Source organism: Dermacentor variabilis, chromosome 9, assembly GCF_050947875.1.
Source record: "Dermacentor variabilis isolate Ectoservices chromosome 9, ASM5094787v1, whole genome shotgun sequence".
Classification (NCBI taxonomy): domain Eukaryota; kingdom Metazoa; phylum Arthropoda; class Arachnida; order Ixodida; family Ixodidae; genus Dermacentor; species Dermacentor variabilis.
The window spans coordinates 151,123,536-151,138,732 of NC_134576.1; the positions used below are offsets into that span (position 1 = coordinate 151,123,536).

The 15,197-nt window shown below is 51.2% G+C and overlaps 2 protein-coding genes across 3 annotated transcripts in view; one reads left to right on the plus strand and one right to left on the minus strand.

Annotated features, from left to right (window-relative positions):
* LOC142557923 (uncharacterized) overlaps positions 1–4,744 on the minus strand; it is a 30,632-nt gene extending 25,888 nt beyond the window's left edge. Inside the window, exons 1-2 of the mRNA XM_075670119.1 lie at positions 4,409–4,744; positions 3,885–4,142 (exon numbers count right to left, since the gene is read on the minus strand). Of these exons, the coding sequence (XP_075526234.1) occupies positions 3,885–4,142; positions 4,409–4,744 (594 nt within the window). The remainder of the gene's footprint in view (positions 1–3,884; positions 4,143–4,408) is intronic.
* LOC142557840 (bile acid-sensitive ion channel-like) overlaps positions 1–15,197 on the plus strand; it is a 292,552-nt gene that overhangs the window by 208,652 nt on the left and 68,703 nt on the right. The window contains exons 11-12 of one of the 2 annotated variants that reach the window (XM_075670040.1): positions 9,837–9,886; positions 13,667–13,742. In XM_075670040.1, coding sequence (XP_075526155.1) covers positions 9,837–9,886; positions 13,667–13,742 — 126 coding nt within the window. The remainder of the gene's footprint in view (positions 1–9,836; positions 9,887–13,666; positions 13,743–15,197) is intronic. The other variant, XM_075670041.1, reaches the window with a different exon arrangement.

Genomic DNA, 15,197 nt, shown 5'->3' on the forward strand with positions numbered 1-15,197 from the left:
CCCATCTTGTACAGCCGATTCTTCCAGGGACATGTCTTGCAAAGCCATCTTAACTTCATTGCTAGTCATATGAGGAGTCATTGTATCCTGTCCATCACTACTTCCAGTGAAGGTTGCGTGGCTGCTCTGGGTACTGTACAAGTCGGTATAGAATTCTGCTACATTTACTACATCATCCAAACTGTTGATGACATTACTCCGCTTATCTTTCAGTGCATAATCATCTGTGTTTATAATATCACTTCGATCATAAGGTATCAATGTTGCTTCTATTGCTCTATGCAACATTGAGTGTTGTCTTTAGGATCCTTTTGTATGACATTGCTCTCTTGATCTGTCTGCCACATTGGCTTCTCTGCGCTTACTCCTTATGTCAATTTTCCCATAAGTAAATGTGTGACCTAAAAAAACTCGGAGCATTTCTTCTCTGTGAAGGATGACCAGCGAAGATGTGTATGTGGACCCTTTAATGGCCAAGTGCACGTCCACCGCAACTCAGCCCGGTATTTCACTAACTTTGGGATTGGCCCAGGTATGCGGAGTGCTTAACGCCAGTGTCACGTCCGCCGCGGTTCGGCCTGGTATTTCACTTTCGTCGGGATTGGCCCACGTATGCGGAGTGCTTAACGCCAGCCTCACCTCCGCCGCGGGTCGGCCCGGTATTTCACTATCTTTGGTATCGTCCCACGCATGAGGAGTGCTTAACGCCAGTGTCACCTCCGCGGCGGTTCGGCCTGGTATTTCACTTTCGTCGGGATTGGCCCACGTATGCGGAGTGCTTAACGCCAGCCTCACCTCCGCCGCGGGTCGGCCCGGTATTTCACTATCTTCGGTATCGTCCCACGCATGAGGAGTGCTTAACGCCAGTGTCACCTCCGCCGCGGTTCGGCCTGGTATTTCACTTTCGTCGGGATTGGCCCACGTATGCGGAGTGCTTAACGCCAGCCTCACCTCCGCCGCGGGTCGGCCCGGTATTTCACTATCTTCGGTATCGTCCCACGCATGAGGAGTGCTTAACGCCAGTGTCACCTCCGCCGCGGTTCGGCCTGGTATTTCACTTTCGTCGGGATTGGCCCACGTATGCGGAGTGCTTAACGCCAGCCTCACCTCCGCCGCGGGTCGGCCCAGTATTTCACTATCTTCGGTATCGTCCCACGCATGAGGAGTGCTTAACGCCAGGGTCACTTCTGCCGCGGGTCGGCCCGGTACGTCACTATCTTCGGGATTGGCCCACGTAAGTGGAGTGCTTAACGCCAGCGTCACCTCCCCCGCAGGTCGGCCCGGTATTGCACTATCTTCGGTATTGGCCCACGTGTGATACAATTACATTTTTTTCTAGTATGGCCGCGTGAATGACATCGCGTATAGGCCCCCAAAATTGAATTCTTCCTTGTTGGCATCCAAAATCACAAATAGGGAGCAGTGGGAAACCATTTGCGCCGACGTTGACCTGGAGACCCCTAGGGGTCTCCTCGACCAGGCCCGGCGAGTAGCTGTGGCAGTGGTGTGTCGGAGTAGGGACCCATCCGCCCCTGCCCAACATCCCTTTCCTTTTCACTGAATAAATGTTATTCTCACTCTACTTGGAGGCACGAACGCAGATGGCGTCTGACGCGGACGCCGGGGGAGATGGTGGTAGTGGTGGTACAAACTTTCATTTAGTGAAGGCCAAAAAAAATGAAAAGAAAATTAAGATGCCGCCGTTCCTTAGGCGGCCTTCAGGCTGCCGGTCGTGGCCACCAGATCATGCCTGGCGGTGACTTCCGCTGCCCAGATCGTTAGCCGTAGCTGGACATCCGGCTCCGAGCTGGCCAAAGCAGCCTCCCACGGCTGCGGACCAGATACATGCCAAGAGGCATGGGGAGAGTGTTGCGGGAATGAATAGGGAATATGAGCATAGTCTGCTCGTAGGTGTCTGCAGAGCGTGCATTCGGGTGAGATGACACCGGGGTGAATAAGGGCAAGTCTTGCAGGAGAGAGGAAAGTGTAGGCCTGTAAATGGCACCACGTACTCTTTTGGAGTTTAGACAAGCATTCGTGAGGGGGAGGGAGGGATAGGCGAGAGTTGTGGTAATTAAGGGTGATGTCATGGCAGGTGAGGAGGGAGTCACGCGTGTCCATCCCGTAGTGGAGGGGGCCAGCTCAGTCTGTCATCTCGCGAGCGATGGAATTTGCTGCCTCATTGCAAGGGTACCCCGCGTGAGCCGGAACCCAGAGGAGTTGGATACGACGAGAAGGGGGAGGGGGTGCTTAAGCATGCTGGGCGCAGCGGAGATGCGACCCTTCGCAAAATTGTGGACTAGCTTTGGAGTCGCTGAATATGAAACGGGCCGGGGTAGTGGCAATGGCGAGCGTAATAGCTGCTTCCTCTGCGGTAGGGGAAGTGGGGCAGGTATAGTAGCAACGGTGAGAGGAGAAAGTTTATGGGAAGTGGTGGCAAGGGCGTAGGCGGGGTGGAAATTGTATGACGCCGCATCGACATACACTGCGTTAGACTGTGTGCCTACTGGCGCCAGAGGGTAGAGGCGCGGGCAGAGCGGCGGGCGGCGTGATGCTCAGGGTGCATGTTCTTGGGAAGAGGGTTGACAGTGAGCATGGATGATACAGAGGAGGGTAAGGGGTGGATTACACAGACAGGGGACGCAAGGGTCAGGCAGAGAGAAGAGAGAAGGCCTCTACCAGAGGGGGTGCGAGAAAGGCGGTTGAGTTGTGTCGTGCGAAGGGCCTCCACAAGCTCTGAACGAGTATTGTGGAGGCCCGTCGCCCGCAGACGAGAAGTGGGGGTGTAGGTGGCAAGCGCAAGGGCCGACTTGTAGGCTTGACGGACGAGACAGTTCACGTTGTCTTCCTCGGCGCGAGAAAGGAAGAGATAGGGGAGGCAGCAGACAAAGCGGCTGAGAACGAAGGCCTGGACAAAACGACGGAGAGCGTGCTCGCGGATGCCGTGGTGCCGGACACGCCGAATAAGCCGGACGGTCTGGTGGATGATGGTAGTTAGGTGGGAAAGGACGGCAGTGTGTTTGCCATTGGATTGGAGAAGGAGACCCAGAACGCGGAGGCAGCAGACAGAAGGGACAGGGTCCGCGTCAATAATGACGCGAGGTGGGGGCCGTGCCTCGAGCCGGGAGGAGCAGAAGATCCGACTTTGACGGGAAGCAGGCCAGCCCGGCTGCGCGAGCATGACCGGCAACCACGCCTGCCTGGAAGACGGCCTCCATCTCTCAAATATTTCCGGTGGTCACCTAGAGGGTGATATCATCGGCGTAGAAAGCATGGGACAGGTTAGGAATGGTAGCGAGAGCGCGTGCCATAGGAAAAAGAGTGATGTTCAAGAGAAGGGGGAGAGGACTGAACCCTGGGGGCTGCCATGATCTCCGAGAGTGAAATTTGGAGAAGAGCGAGGGCCGAATGAGATCTCAGCCGTGCGACGGGCAAGGAAAGCCGTGATATAAGCGTGGATACGAGGACCCACGCCAAGGGTGGAAAGAGCAGGCTCGAGTTTAGTGTAGAAAGATTGACACGATTCAGGGAGAAGTAGCCCTGAACAGCTTCGCTGTAAAAAGTCATTCGAGAGTAGCGCCTTGTCCCGTCTCCTTGTGTCGTTCTGTTGGCGCTCAAGTTTATTATGTATTGCTCGCAGATTCGTATCTAAAGCTAGATGAGCCCAAGCCCTGGCACTCGGTGAAGGGCTTCTTGACCCTGCTCACTGTGCTGCTCCACACTGCGCTCACTTTCCGCTTAACACAAGCACCGCGCAGCGTGTTCGCAGGTGTGGTTACATATAAGTCAAGAGCACGCTCGAACGCGGCACCAGCATATATGCTGCGTTCGAGTGTGACACGGTCAAGATTCGACTCTGTAGACGCAAGTGACACAGGGCGAACCTGGAAGTAGCATTGGCCCCCGAGCCCGACCTTGGGCCAGCATACGGTGTGCACGGAGCGCAGGCGCAAGGGGTGGCGTTCGTCGACGCATGCGCACTGTCCTTGTACGCAGCGAGCGCCCCGGGCCTCGCATTTCCCATCCGAGGACGTGCACGTGTCTGTCAGCTGGCTGTGGACAAGGGCCGTGTCGGAGGCCACCTTGAAGTCTGCGAACGTGTTGCACTTGAACGGGTACGCGCCTGACTCTGTGGGCAGCACCTGCACCACCACGTCGTGTTGCCGTTTACGATAACTCGGCAACACTAAATGAACGTGCACGAACAATTGACGTTGGTAGCCTGTGCAGATAAGTTCCTGTTCAGAAATGCGTCTTGTCCGCTTATATCACTTTGGGACGCAAGGAGAGTTTGCTCTCCGACCAATAACCGAATAGGCACGACGTGCCAAGCGCACAAAGGTAAGCCAGTGCCGCGTTCTGCCAGTATGCGTAATTATGCAAAACATGGTCAAAGGAAAGCACTCGCCTGCCACCCGCCGATGCGCAGCACGGACACCTTGGCGATGGTGCGGCCGTCGTCCATGAGCGTACTCGTTTCCTCTACGTGGCCGATGTCGCGCAAGTCGCGGTCGTAAAGCGTCCAGAAGACGGCGCCAAAGTTGCTGTACCCCACGGTGCAGGTAAGCGTGAGCAGTGGCTCGCGCTCGTCCAAGCTCAAGTTCTTGGGCGTGACGCTCGCCGCACGCTTGAGCACCGTCAGCGCCGAGGCCAACGCGGCCGCCGGCTGACCCGACGCGGGGAGGGCGTCGCCCGTACAGCAGCACAGCGCCAGGACCAGGGCGACGAGCTGCGCTGCCGCCATGGCTGCTGACTGCCTGTGGAACGCGGCACGGATGATGATACTTTGCCGAGAGGATGGTTTCTCCTGGGTGTGACGGCGTTGTGATTCAAACGGAACGTACTCGACAGAGTATCACCGAAACATCGCAACAAACACCTGTGTCAAACGCGACGAGGTAAATCAAAACAGGCCTGCCTAAGACCAAGAATATGCGTTGTCGCAGGCTCACAGCTGAAGAAAGACGAGGAGCTTCACCCATCTAATACCACCCAAAAAGAATACAATATTTGCTCTTTATATATAATTACGAAAAGAATATTTTTATACTTGTCACGTAAATCCGTGTTTTAATTAACGTGGACGTTATACTTCATCCCTATTTAATTTTAAGGGCCGGATTCTGAAATGCTCCTAACCTTAGACCGTTTCCCTACATTCCGCAAGAAGTCCTCCATGCTACCTAAACGTTAGGCGCCCTCGGAAGGCCACCGCAAATTTCAAAAGCTTCCTTTTGCCTTCCCTGCGGAGGGAACGCCTCACCAAAGGAAGTGTAACGTTAGAGGCTCTTGGTTTCGAGATTACTTACAAAAAATGCAATATATTTTTAATCAATATCCAAGGTAAATCGCCGGGACTTAAAATTGCATTTCTACTTCGATACCAGGGCATAAATTCCATTAATTTGGTTAATAACGTAAAAATAGTTCAAAAATGATGCATATGGCAGGAAAGAAAACTCAGTCTAGCAACTATGGCAGCATCTGAGTTCGGTTGGTCAGGCGTCGCTTTCTTTTTTTTCGTGCGCTTTGTTTCGTGTGTGTGTATTCGCCGAGAATACCCTTTTCTTGTTTCGGAAGACTTCTGCGTCGTCTCCACCGGGACTTTTAAAGGTTATATGAGAACAATCGATGCGAATCCTCGGATTGAATAGAACCTGGTCATGACTACACTCGCTTCACTGGCGTTTGGCAGCCGAACGTACTTGGTATACATGCGTAGGCATATCAGCTGTGTCACCTCCCAAATACATCGGTACACAGAGGGTTGGGATACACACACAGGGTCCCCTACAACAATCTACATGGTACCCGTTCCGTAAAAACTCAGTTCGATGCGGACTTTCAAGAGAGCAGGCAGTGGCTCTCCTCTGTTGTCAGTGTTACAATGCAGTTGCAGATCTGCCAGTATGGCTGTGACAGATCGCTTGGAAAAACGTTACCGGGCTAGAAAATCCACTTCGTCGTAGTATTCCAGTGGATTCTGCCTGTCAGTAAGACGCCGGGCTGGAGTCAAAGGCGGAGCCCCTTGTACACAGTCCCGTTAACAAGTTCATTTGCTCGTCGAAGAAACCGTGCATACCTTTCGAAGCTATCGTCTTCGGATAAATATCGCAAGGCCGTCATTCTTGCCGCTCGCTTTTCACAAAATCAAAGTTAAAAGTTATGGCACAAAACGCGGTCCGCGGAACCAAACTGGACGTCAATACACGGCGGCTGGCTACCGCGGCCTTGGCTGCGCACGGCACCTATTCTAGCCGATCGTATCGCGTGCGAAGTCGTGCGGAGAAGCGTGCGTTAAGTTAGAGGAACACGGTTAGGAAGCATGAAGGTAGCATTGCGGCTCCCTAAGCGCGGGGAAGCACCAAGGAGGCCCTAACTTAGTGCCCCTTACTAAGGTACGTTACAGAATTGACGCCAGGTCGCCTTACAGCGTGTGAGGCATCCTTAGTAAGGAAAGGAGTGTTTCAGAATCCGGGTCTAAGTTTTTATCTTTACCCTTCCCTATGACCTCTAACTGCCGGCTTCTTGGCCAATCGCCTGTAGTGGGTAAGCGCCCCAATTGAGGAACAATCCACCCATTTCTAGACCGATCCCCCCCACAGCGGATCCACACTATTGCCGGGCAACAGCACTAACGGCACTTTTGGGCTGGGTCACAGGGACGCCTTTATAATGCAACTTGCAACATTATTAGATACACAAAAAGATAACATTGTTTCTTTTCCGAAATTGTATCTTCCGTAACTTTATTTATTTTTAAAATATTACTGTGATGGCAAATATATGATATTAAAGGCGAAATTCCGTCGTCGTTGTCAGCGTCGGCATCACGGTGATGTTTCGTATAAAGTGCAATAATAACGCGCCCCGTGTGCTGCGAGTGAAAGCGTGCGTAGGATGGCGGCGCGATGTCGCGTAGGCTGGGAGGATGCGCGCTCTCTTCCATCGCGCGCAAGACACCGAGAGAGACGTTCTACTCCGGCGGCGGCTGTGTATGGCGGGGCTGAGCGCGGCCGCGAGAGCCCTATCTCAAAAGCGACCTGCGATGGGTGCAGAGTCTAGTCGCGCCAAGGGCCGATAGCTTCGTGTGCGCTGTGTTCTCGCCGCTTAGCGTTGAAGCGACAGACAGCCCGAAGGTGGATTCGCTCGCGGCTGCTGCCGCTGTTCCTCACGCCAGCGTTATGACAGCGAGATGTATCGAGATTTATCGAGGTCTGCCTGTGCTCGCGTTTTTTTTGTTAATTTATTCATTAAGCGAATATTTACGAATTTATACGGCCGATAGAAGTACTATGCTTACTTCGTATATCCGTCTAGTAATTTGCTATCGCAGTCGATGCTTCACCTTTTGTAGAAACTGCAACATTCTTTTATCTCAAAGGTTTTCATTAGCCTTCTAATCTCTACATTTTCCTGTCTCACCCATATTTACGATATAATTTGATTATGACATAATTCACTAAAAGATTACGGTGCAATAATCTCACTATGACTTTCGATGGTTGTGCGATTAGCATTCGATCAATGTGGCGACACGCCCTGTTTCTGAAGTTACGTTTATTTAATTAACATCTGTAGCGGTGGTCCTGAGCTTTCCATTTCGGCTTCGGCTGTATGAAACCATACTCCGGTATCGTTCCACGTTGCTATGGCAACCGCTTGCCAAGGTCGCTCATGAGCATTGCGGAAAGATGACACCAACGCAGTATGACGAAGCTGGCAAAATTTGTGCACCTTCAGTGCGGTAGAAAATTTGCACTTCATTTTCTTTAATATCGCAACTGAACCGATAGCAGCCTGGCGCCACCCACTGGTGACGAAATGACTCGCGCCCCCTAGCCGCGGCTCCCTCAGAATAACGGAAGCCATTCTTGGAGGCCACGCTTTTGTGTACTGCAATCACCGGAAGCGATTATAGGAGCCGGAACACGTCGTCGATACGCGTTATTTCGTTTTTGCATGTGCGTCACGGCGGTCAGCCTAATATAGGTTCTGCAGACGTTCTCTTGTTTATGCTGCTTTTATCGCACGAGTGGGAAAATCACAACTGAACAGCAACGCCCTTGCTGCACCGTTGGATGCCAGAGGAGCAAGACGTCCCATGCGACAGTCGGCACAGTTTCCAACGTCGCACAACATGCGCCAACACGAAGGCTTTAAAGGCAATTAAAATTTCTAGTATCACTCTACTCTCACTTACAGTGATAAACTGACAATGGATGAATGGTATGGCCACTTTAACTACACTGCGGCTTAGCACAACGCGCCATTTCGCGACTGACGCATGAAATCGTGGTTAAACTCTTTGGCAGTGACGGATGTGGTTTTATAAAACGCGTAAAAATAAATCACATTTACTGACATACTACCGATGTCATTTAGAAAATTAGCTCTCGAAAAAGTATACAAACTAATTGAGAGCACCATGCCACGCGATCGTGCGTTGGAACAAACCCAGAAATAAGTCCATGATTCAATTTCAAAGGCGTGTTGCGTAAGTAGCCGTTTTTTGTGTTCGCGTTTCTTCGTATCTGCGCAGCACAATCACCCGCCGCACTTGACCTTCTACTATTAACTGACGGCACACAAAGCGTATGACAAACGGAACAGTGCACCTCTTGATTATTTACTTTCTTTTTCATAATAGAAGCGACTTCATGAACGTGGAATTGCTTAAACGCGCACATTCACATGTATCCGACCGGTATGGTAGAATTGTGTAGGGTAGACATACTTCTCGGACACACAGACAGACACACACAGACAGACAGACACACACAGACACACACACACACACAGACACACACACACAGACAGACACACACACACAGACAGACACACACACACAGACAGACACACACACACAGACAGACACACACACACAGACAGACACACACACACACACAGACAGACAGACAGACACACACACAGACAGACAGACACACACACAGACAGACACACACACACACACACACAGACAGACAGACACACACAGACAGACAGACACACACAGACAGACAGACACACACAGACACACACACACAGACAGACAGACACACACAGACAGACAGACGTTTAAAGCGGCTGAAGTAGCAAAGAATGCCATTCGCATTAAAAGCGAAGGGAATATCGTGTATCACATACGCCTAACTAGACCGCTGATCATTAGCATAGGTTACTACATTTTCGAGTAAATAAATGTAACTGATGTGATCATTATCAATTGCAGTTACTAACATGTGTTATTGTTATAATATTATTTGACATAAAAACACACATACATGCAACTGACAGAGAGCGAAATGGGGACAGGGCAAGCTGCCACCGAGAGGCGCCACGCGCGTGCCAACCTTTCGAGGAGGAGGGTCAGAAAAAAAGAGGGAGGCGAGCACGTTGGTGACATTAACAAAAATTAGATTATTGGGTTTTACAAGCCAGAACCACTTTCTAATTATGAGGCACGCCGTGATGGAGGACTCCAGAAATTTCGACCACCTGGAGTTCTTTAACGTGCACCTAAATCTAAGTACACGCGTGTTTTCGCACTTTGCCCCCATCGAAACGCGGCCGCCGTGGCCAGAATTCGATCCCGCGACCTCGTGCTCAGCAGCCCAACACCATAGCCACTGAGCAACCACGGCGTGTTTGGTAACGCATGGGTGCAGTTCGTAACTTATGACTTCCTAAGAGTCAGTCCACCTCAAGTTACAGCGGTCTACTTCTGCTGTGTTCGCTTTCCCGCTTTTGTGAAGCGGAAATAGATAATTTATTTATTCATTCATTCGTTCGTTCGTTCGTTAACAAAACATTTACTTGTGCTCTGAACTTTGCAGGAGCGTGAGAGGTACAGCCGCCTCAACATCACAACGGTCAGAGAGGCTCGGTAAGTAGAACCGAACGAAAGGAAGAAAGAAATAATAATAAAACCACTCGCGCGTTAATATATCGTTTCCCACTGATTCTGTGAAACCCGCTGAACCCACTATGAAACCACTGATTCTGTGAATCTGTGGGTTTTTTACAAAATTAAATCCAGATGCAAGTCTCCTTGCCGACGCGGTCTAACGACGCTCCGCGGTGTCACCGAATGGTGGGCACACAGCTCGTGCCACACGCCGCACCTGGCTAGTCGGCAGAGGTCGCGCTGCGCGACAAGCAAGACGTCAAGCTGGCCGCTCTCCGTCCGCAGAGCTGTAGAGTGAAACGCACTGCAGTGTTGGTTGCGTCACCGAGTACGGTCAAAATAAGCTTCGTCTCAAGACAGTTGGTAAACTATTTAGCTGCCGCGTGTCAGTGACAGAGACACATAGGCGTATCTATCTTGCCCCCCCCCCCCCACCCCACCACCACCACTGTCACAACTCGCGGGGGGGTGAGGGGGGACTATGTCATTTGCACCCCCCCCCCATACATACACTTCTGAAAGCGCGCACTGGCACTTTCGGCTGCACGCTGGAAAGTATAAAAACTACAGCTAAAGCTAAATTTTCTTTTTTAGTACAGTGACCACATAAAGCAATGCTTCTATTTTTTTACTACGCATATCCCTGCTTGGACAACGACTACACCATGCCTCCATGCCTCCATCCTTCTTTTGAACAACAACAATCGGAGACACCCATTCTGAAGTGTTAATGCGCTCTATCACGCCCAACTGCTCTAGCCGACGAAGTTCCTCAGATACCCGAGCTCGGAGTGAAAGAGGAAGGCGGCGAAGTTTTGCTACAACGGGCGGAATCGAGAGCCTTACTTTGACACGACGTACAAACGCATTTGCTAGGCCGAGGGCGGAGTCGAAAAGACATGCAAGTTCATTGCGCAACTGTGCTGGAAGACTTGCAGATGAAACTGGTTCCTGAACTGGAACTTGTACGTTGGTAGCACTGCTAGTTGACGTAGTAGTCTCAAGGCAGCGGAGGGACGAGCCATCAATCTGGAAGTCAAGAGCCATAATGGCGTCGATACCCAGAAGCGATGTACCTTGCGAGACAACGTAGAACAGAATGGACGCCTCGCGTTCCTTGTATGCGACTTTCGAAAGAAAGCCTCCTCGCACTGGAATAGGCTTTTTTGAATAATCTAACAGCTGCACACGGGGCGCGGACAGCAGCACCTGTTCGGCAAAATGTTTATCAAAAATATCCCCCGCTAGAATGGAGACTGACGATCCCGAGTCGATAAGGAATGTTAAAGTCGTGTGACCAACTGCTACCTCGACTAGAATTCCGGCGCGTCCGGACGCGGTCACATATAAAATGCTCACAGCTTCATTGTCAGTTTCACTGTCGGGCAATGTCTGTTCGCTAAGCTCACGAACCGCAATGGCCGGTCTCTTCTTGTTGCATACCGCGCTGAAGTGACCAATGAGACCACAATGATAGCAATGTTGACCTTGGGCTGGGCAGCGGGGTGATGCGGCACGGTGCTGGTGCGAACCACAACGATAGCAGTGAGAGGACGAGTTGTATGGGCGCAGATACGAGGCAGGTTGGCGGCTGTCGTGCTGCAGGCTCGCCTCGGTACGAGGTTCACGCAGGCGCGCGTCGTTACGCGGAGGGTGGCGCGTTCCAATGCTTCTATGGCCGTATAGCGCCAAGCGAGAGTGCCCTGATATGCGCTGCACATTGCCGGAAGCAAATTCTCGAATATCCTCATTGGCCTGTTCGACTTGTGAAGCTAATGCCACTGCTCGGGGGAACGAGAGGGTCGAGCCCTCAAGAAGAAGGCGTTCGCGAAGATGCTGGGACGCGACCCCTTCCACGAACTGGTCACGAAGCGAGTCTTCCAGAGACACATAAGAACATGCTACCACGCGAGCACTTAGTGCAGCAACGTACTCCTGTACAGACTCCCCCGGTTGTTGCATACGACGGCGAAACCGGTGCCTTTCCGCGACGACATTGCTTGTGAAATGTTGCTTTAAGGTTTCGATAGCTTCGTCATAAACGGAAGGCTGAGTGGCGTCCCCGCTCTCCTTACCGCCGGCAGCCGACTCACCGCTCTGGGCGGCATCCGACGTAAGCAGTAGGCTGGAGAAGATACGTTGACCCTCAACGCCGAGGCTGTGTATCAGCAGGGCCTTGCGACGTTCGGGCTTGAAGTCGGATGCTCCTGATGCCAGCAGAAAGTTCTCGAACATCCGGTACCATTGCGGCCAGGGAACAGGAGGGCGGCCGGGTACAGGCAAGAATGGGGGCGGCGGAGCGAGCCCGATACAGCTCATGGCGTAGTAAAGTTGCGGGCGCGGTTACGCCCCTCGAAAAGGTCCCATCCTCGTCGCCATTGTTGTATTTCGCGGTAGCCGCAGTTGAACCACGCATACAGTCACGGCCGCAACGCAACTAGCACTCTTTATTCAGAGGCATGTATATATACAGGTGGCAACACTGGCGCCACTGGCGGCGTGTAAGGGCAAACAGAAACTGAAACTGAGATACTACATATATAAGCAAAATAGTTCACAACACATACACCGCGACTGATAATCATGTGCGTACACCGCGGCTGATAGAGCGCGTCACATTTTTGCGCCCCCAAGAGATATTTCCGCCTACTGTAGTTACCGATGCACCGAAAGGCTTCCCTGACGACCTTATATGAACGGACATGGCGTAAATTTCACAAAGTACCATCTAAAACATCTCGAAATCGTTCCGCAGCACGCGACAGCAACACTTTCAAGCAGCGCCGCGCCGGATAGCCCAAGCCAGAGAGGAGGAAAGGCTCTCCGCGCGCCCTATCCTCCTCGCCCGATAAAACGGTCTATATGCGTTTGGTTCCTTCTACCAACGATACTTACCGACGTCAAGAATGGGAGGAGCCATTGATAACGTTTTCGTCAGAGTTGTTCAAGCGCAAAACAGGCACCGATTTCATAATTCTGAGTACCGCACGACTCTTGTCACATTTCTTCTACACAAGACATCATTTATGCACGCTGCGTATCAAGCACCCATGTGAAATCGGGTGCTTGCGTTTTATAAGGAGGCATAATAATAAATAAAAATGTAGTAATAAATGTTGTAGTAAAAATAAATATTTTTAAATAAAAGATAATCACGCGTGTCTTTGCATATCACTTAAATTGAATAGTGGCTTAGTGACCGCTCCTGCCTGTAATGTAATGTGGCGGCATCAAATCCTGGCATCGGCGGTCGTCGATCCCCCAACGTGCCTCGTAACCACATCGCGCGAGATCCTAGAGAGCTTCGTTTGACACAGATGTGCACTCCATCCGTCATACTCCACGGATAAAACAGGAACACATTACATGTATTAAGCCGCGAGAATTTGCTAGAAACGTCACCTAAGGCCATGTCGTCATCTCTGACTACGACGCTACGTTGTGCCAAGCAGTGTTAGTAGTAATCCACTCCCAGCCACCTCACAAAAAAGTAGCAAAAGTGAAGTAGGTAGTAGGCCTGTCGCTTTCTTTCTTTAGCAGCGTTGTAGTGCATCAAGTGGGTGGTTATTTTTTTTTAAATGGCACGCTTATATTCGTTGAGCGTATTCGTGGTCTTGATGTAAGTTGCTTTGAGGAAAGCGGCTGTCCGCAATCCGAGTTTTCTTTCCTAGACCTGATATTGTGGTTGTTTACAAGCTCCGGTTTCTTTAATGACGCTCGTTCTCGCCTTTCTCCCTTTTCCACCTACTGCTGTGACAGCATGAATCTTACAAGAATCTACCTCATCTATGGGACCCTCAACAAAATCACGTACCGCCACAGAGCCAAATACGAGGTGAGCCGTGCACTTATCGGACACACAACAGCGGGCTAAGTGACCCCGAAAAGGAAAGCTTTCTACGGCTTGAATTTTATTAATACGGGCTCGAACTTGTACTGAAGAAAGACAAGCTCAGTACAGTACGACAGCAGTCCCTGAATAGAGAACAAAGAATGTCAGAGGGCGCCCGCGCCAAGGCAGCTGTAAAGGACCGATTAGAATATAAAAACGAACGGAGTAAAACGAAAATGTAGAGGCAAAAAATTATAAAAAGCGAGATTTAAGAGTTCCTTCCTACAAGCACCAAACAGCACACACAGTATCACAAAAGAATGTTTTTTTTTTTTTTTTCAACGGTGCCTCTGTTGACACGTAGATGCCGGGACGCGTGCGCGTGACTGCTCTGGGCAGACGAGCCCCGAGAGACAACACGAAGTCATTAAGAAAGCACCGCGAGAACAAACCAAAAAAACATAAGGTATAAAACAGTTGCAGTTTCGCCCGACAGGCGACGCGTCGAATTGTGATATCAAATTTGTGCACAGCTAGCTATACGAAGTAAGGATAGTAGTTTTATCTGCTGTATTAAATTGCAAACATAGGCGTACTAACTAAATAATTAAGCATGGTGTCACGCGCGCACAAGCAAACATGAACACATCTCTCGCGATGACCGCGGAAACTCGCTGTCAGAACGCCGAAGCGAGGAAGCGGGGCAGCAGCAGCGAGCTAACTGCGTCTCGCATCAACCGAGCCCCGAAAACAGCGCGTGGCGTCAGCGTCACAGACGGCTTTCAAGATACAACGGCCCGGAGTAGAATGCGCCCCGCTCCCACCGGAGCTTTGCGCGCGACTCGACGCTTTGCTCTGCTGCGAGCTCGAAATTGAGCCGCGATCGCCGTCTCAATCCTCGACACGCCTTCACTTGCACACGCAGCATACGGCCCGCGGCGACGATTCTATCGCCCGTGGACTTTGTACCGAACCTCGCGGCGACGGCAGAAATGCGCCTGAGGTGTCCATAGAATTGGAGGAAATAAATGGTCAACCTAAGTCAGTCTCGTTTTCTGGGAAAGAAACTCCGCGAGCCTTTTACACATGAAGCACTCTATGTGTATGTAGCTTAACAAAACCCCTGAAAACCCTCTACAAAAAAAGTGTGGTAGGGCTTTTTTATTGCGATAACAATTATACGCCCAAGCCAGGTACATTTCTGCCGACGGCGCAGTCCGAGGGCGATAAGATCGTCGCCGCGGGCCGTACGTGCGAGGATTGAGACGCGGCTCACGCGTACACAATTCGCGTACACAATTCGCAGCACAAAAGTAAATGCGCTCGCTGCTGCTGCTGCGCTTCCTCACTCCATCGTTTTGAGGGCTAATTTTCGCGGTCATCGAATGAGATGGTTTCATGTTTGCTTGTGCGCGCGACACCGTGCTTATTAGTGTATTTAGTATGCATATGTTTACA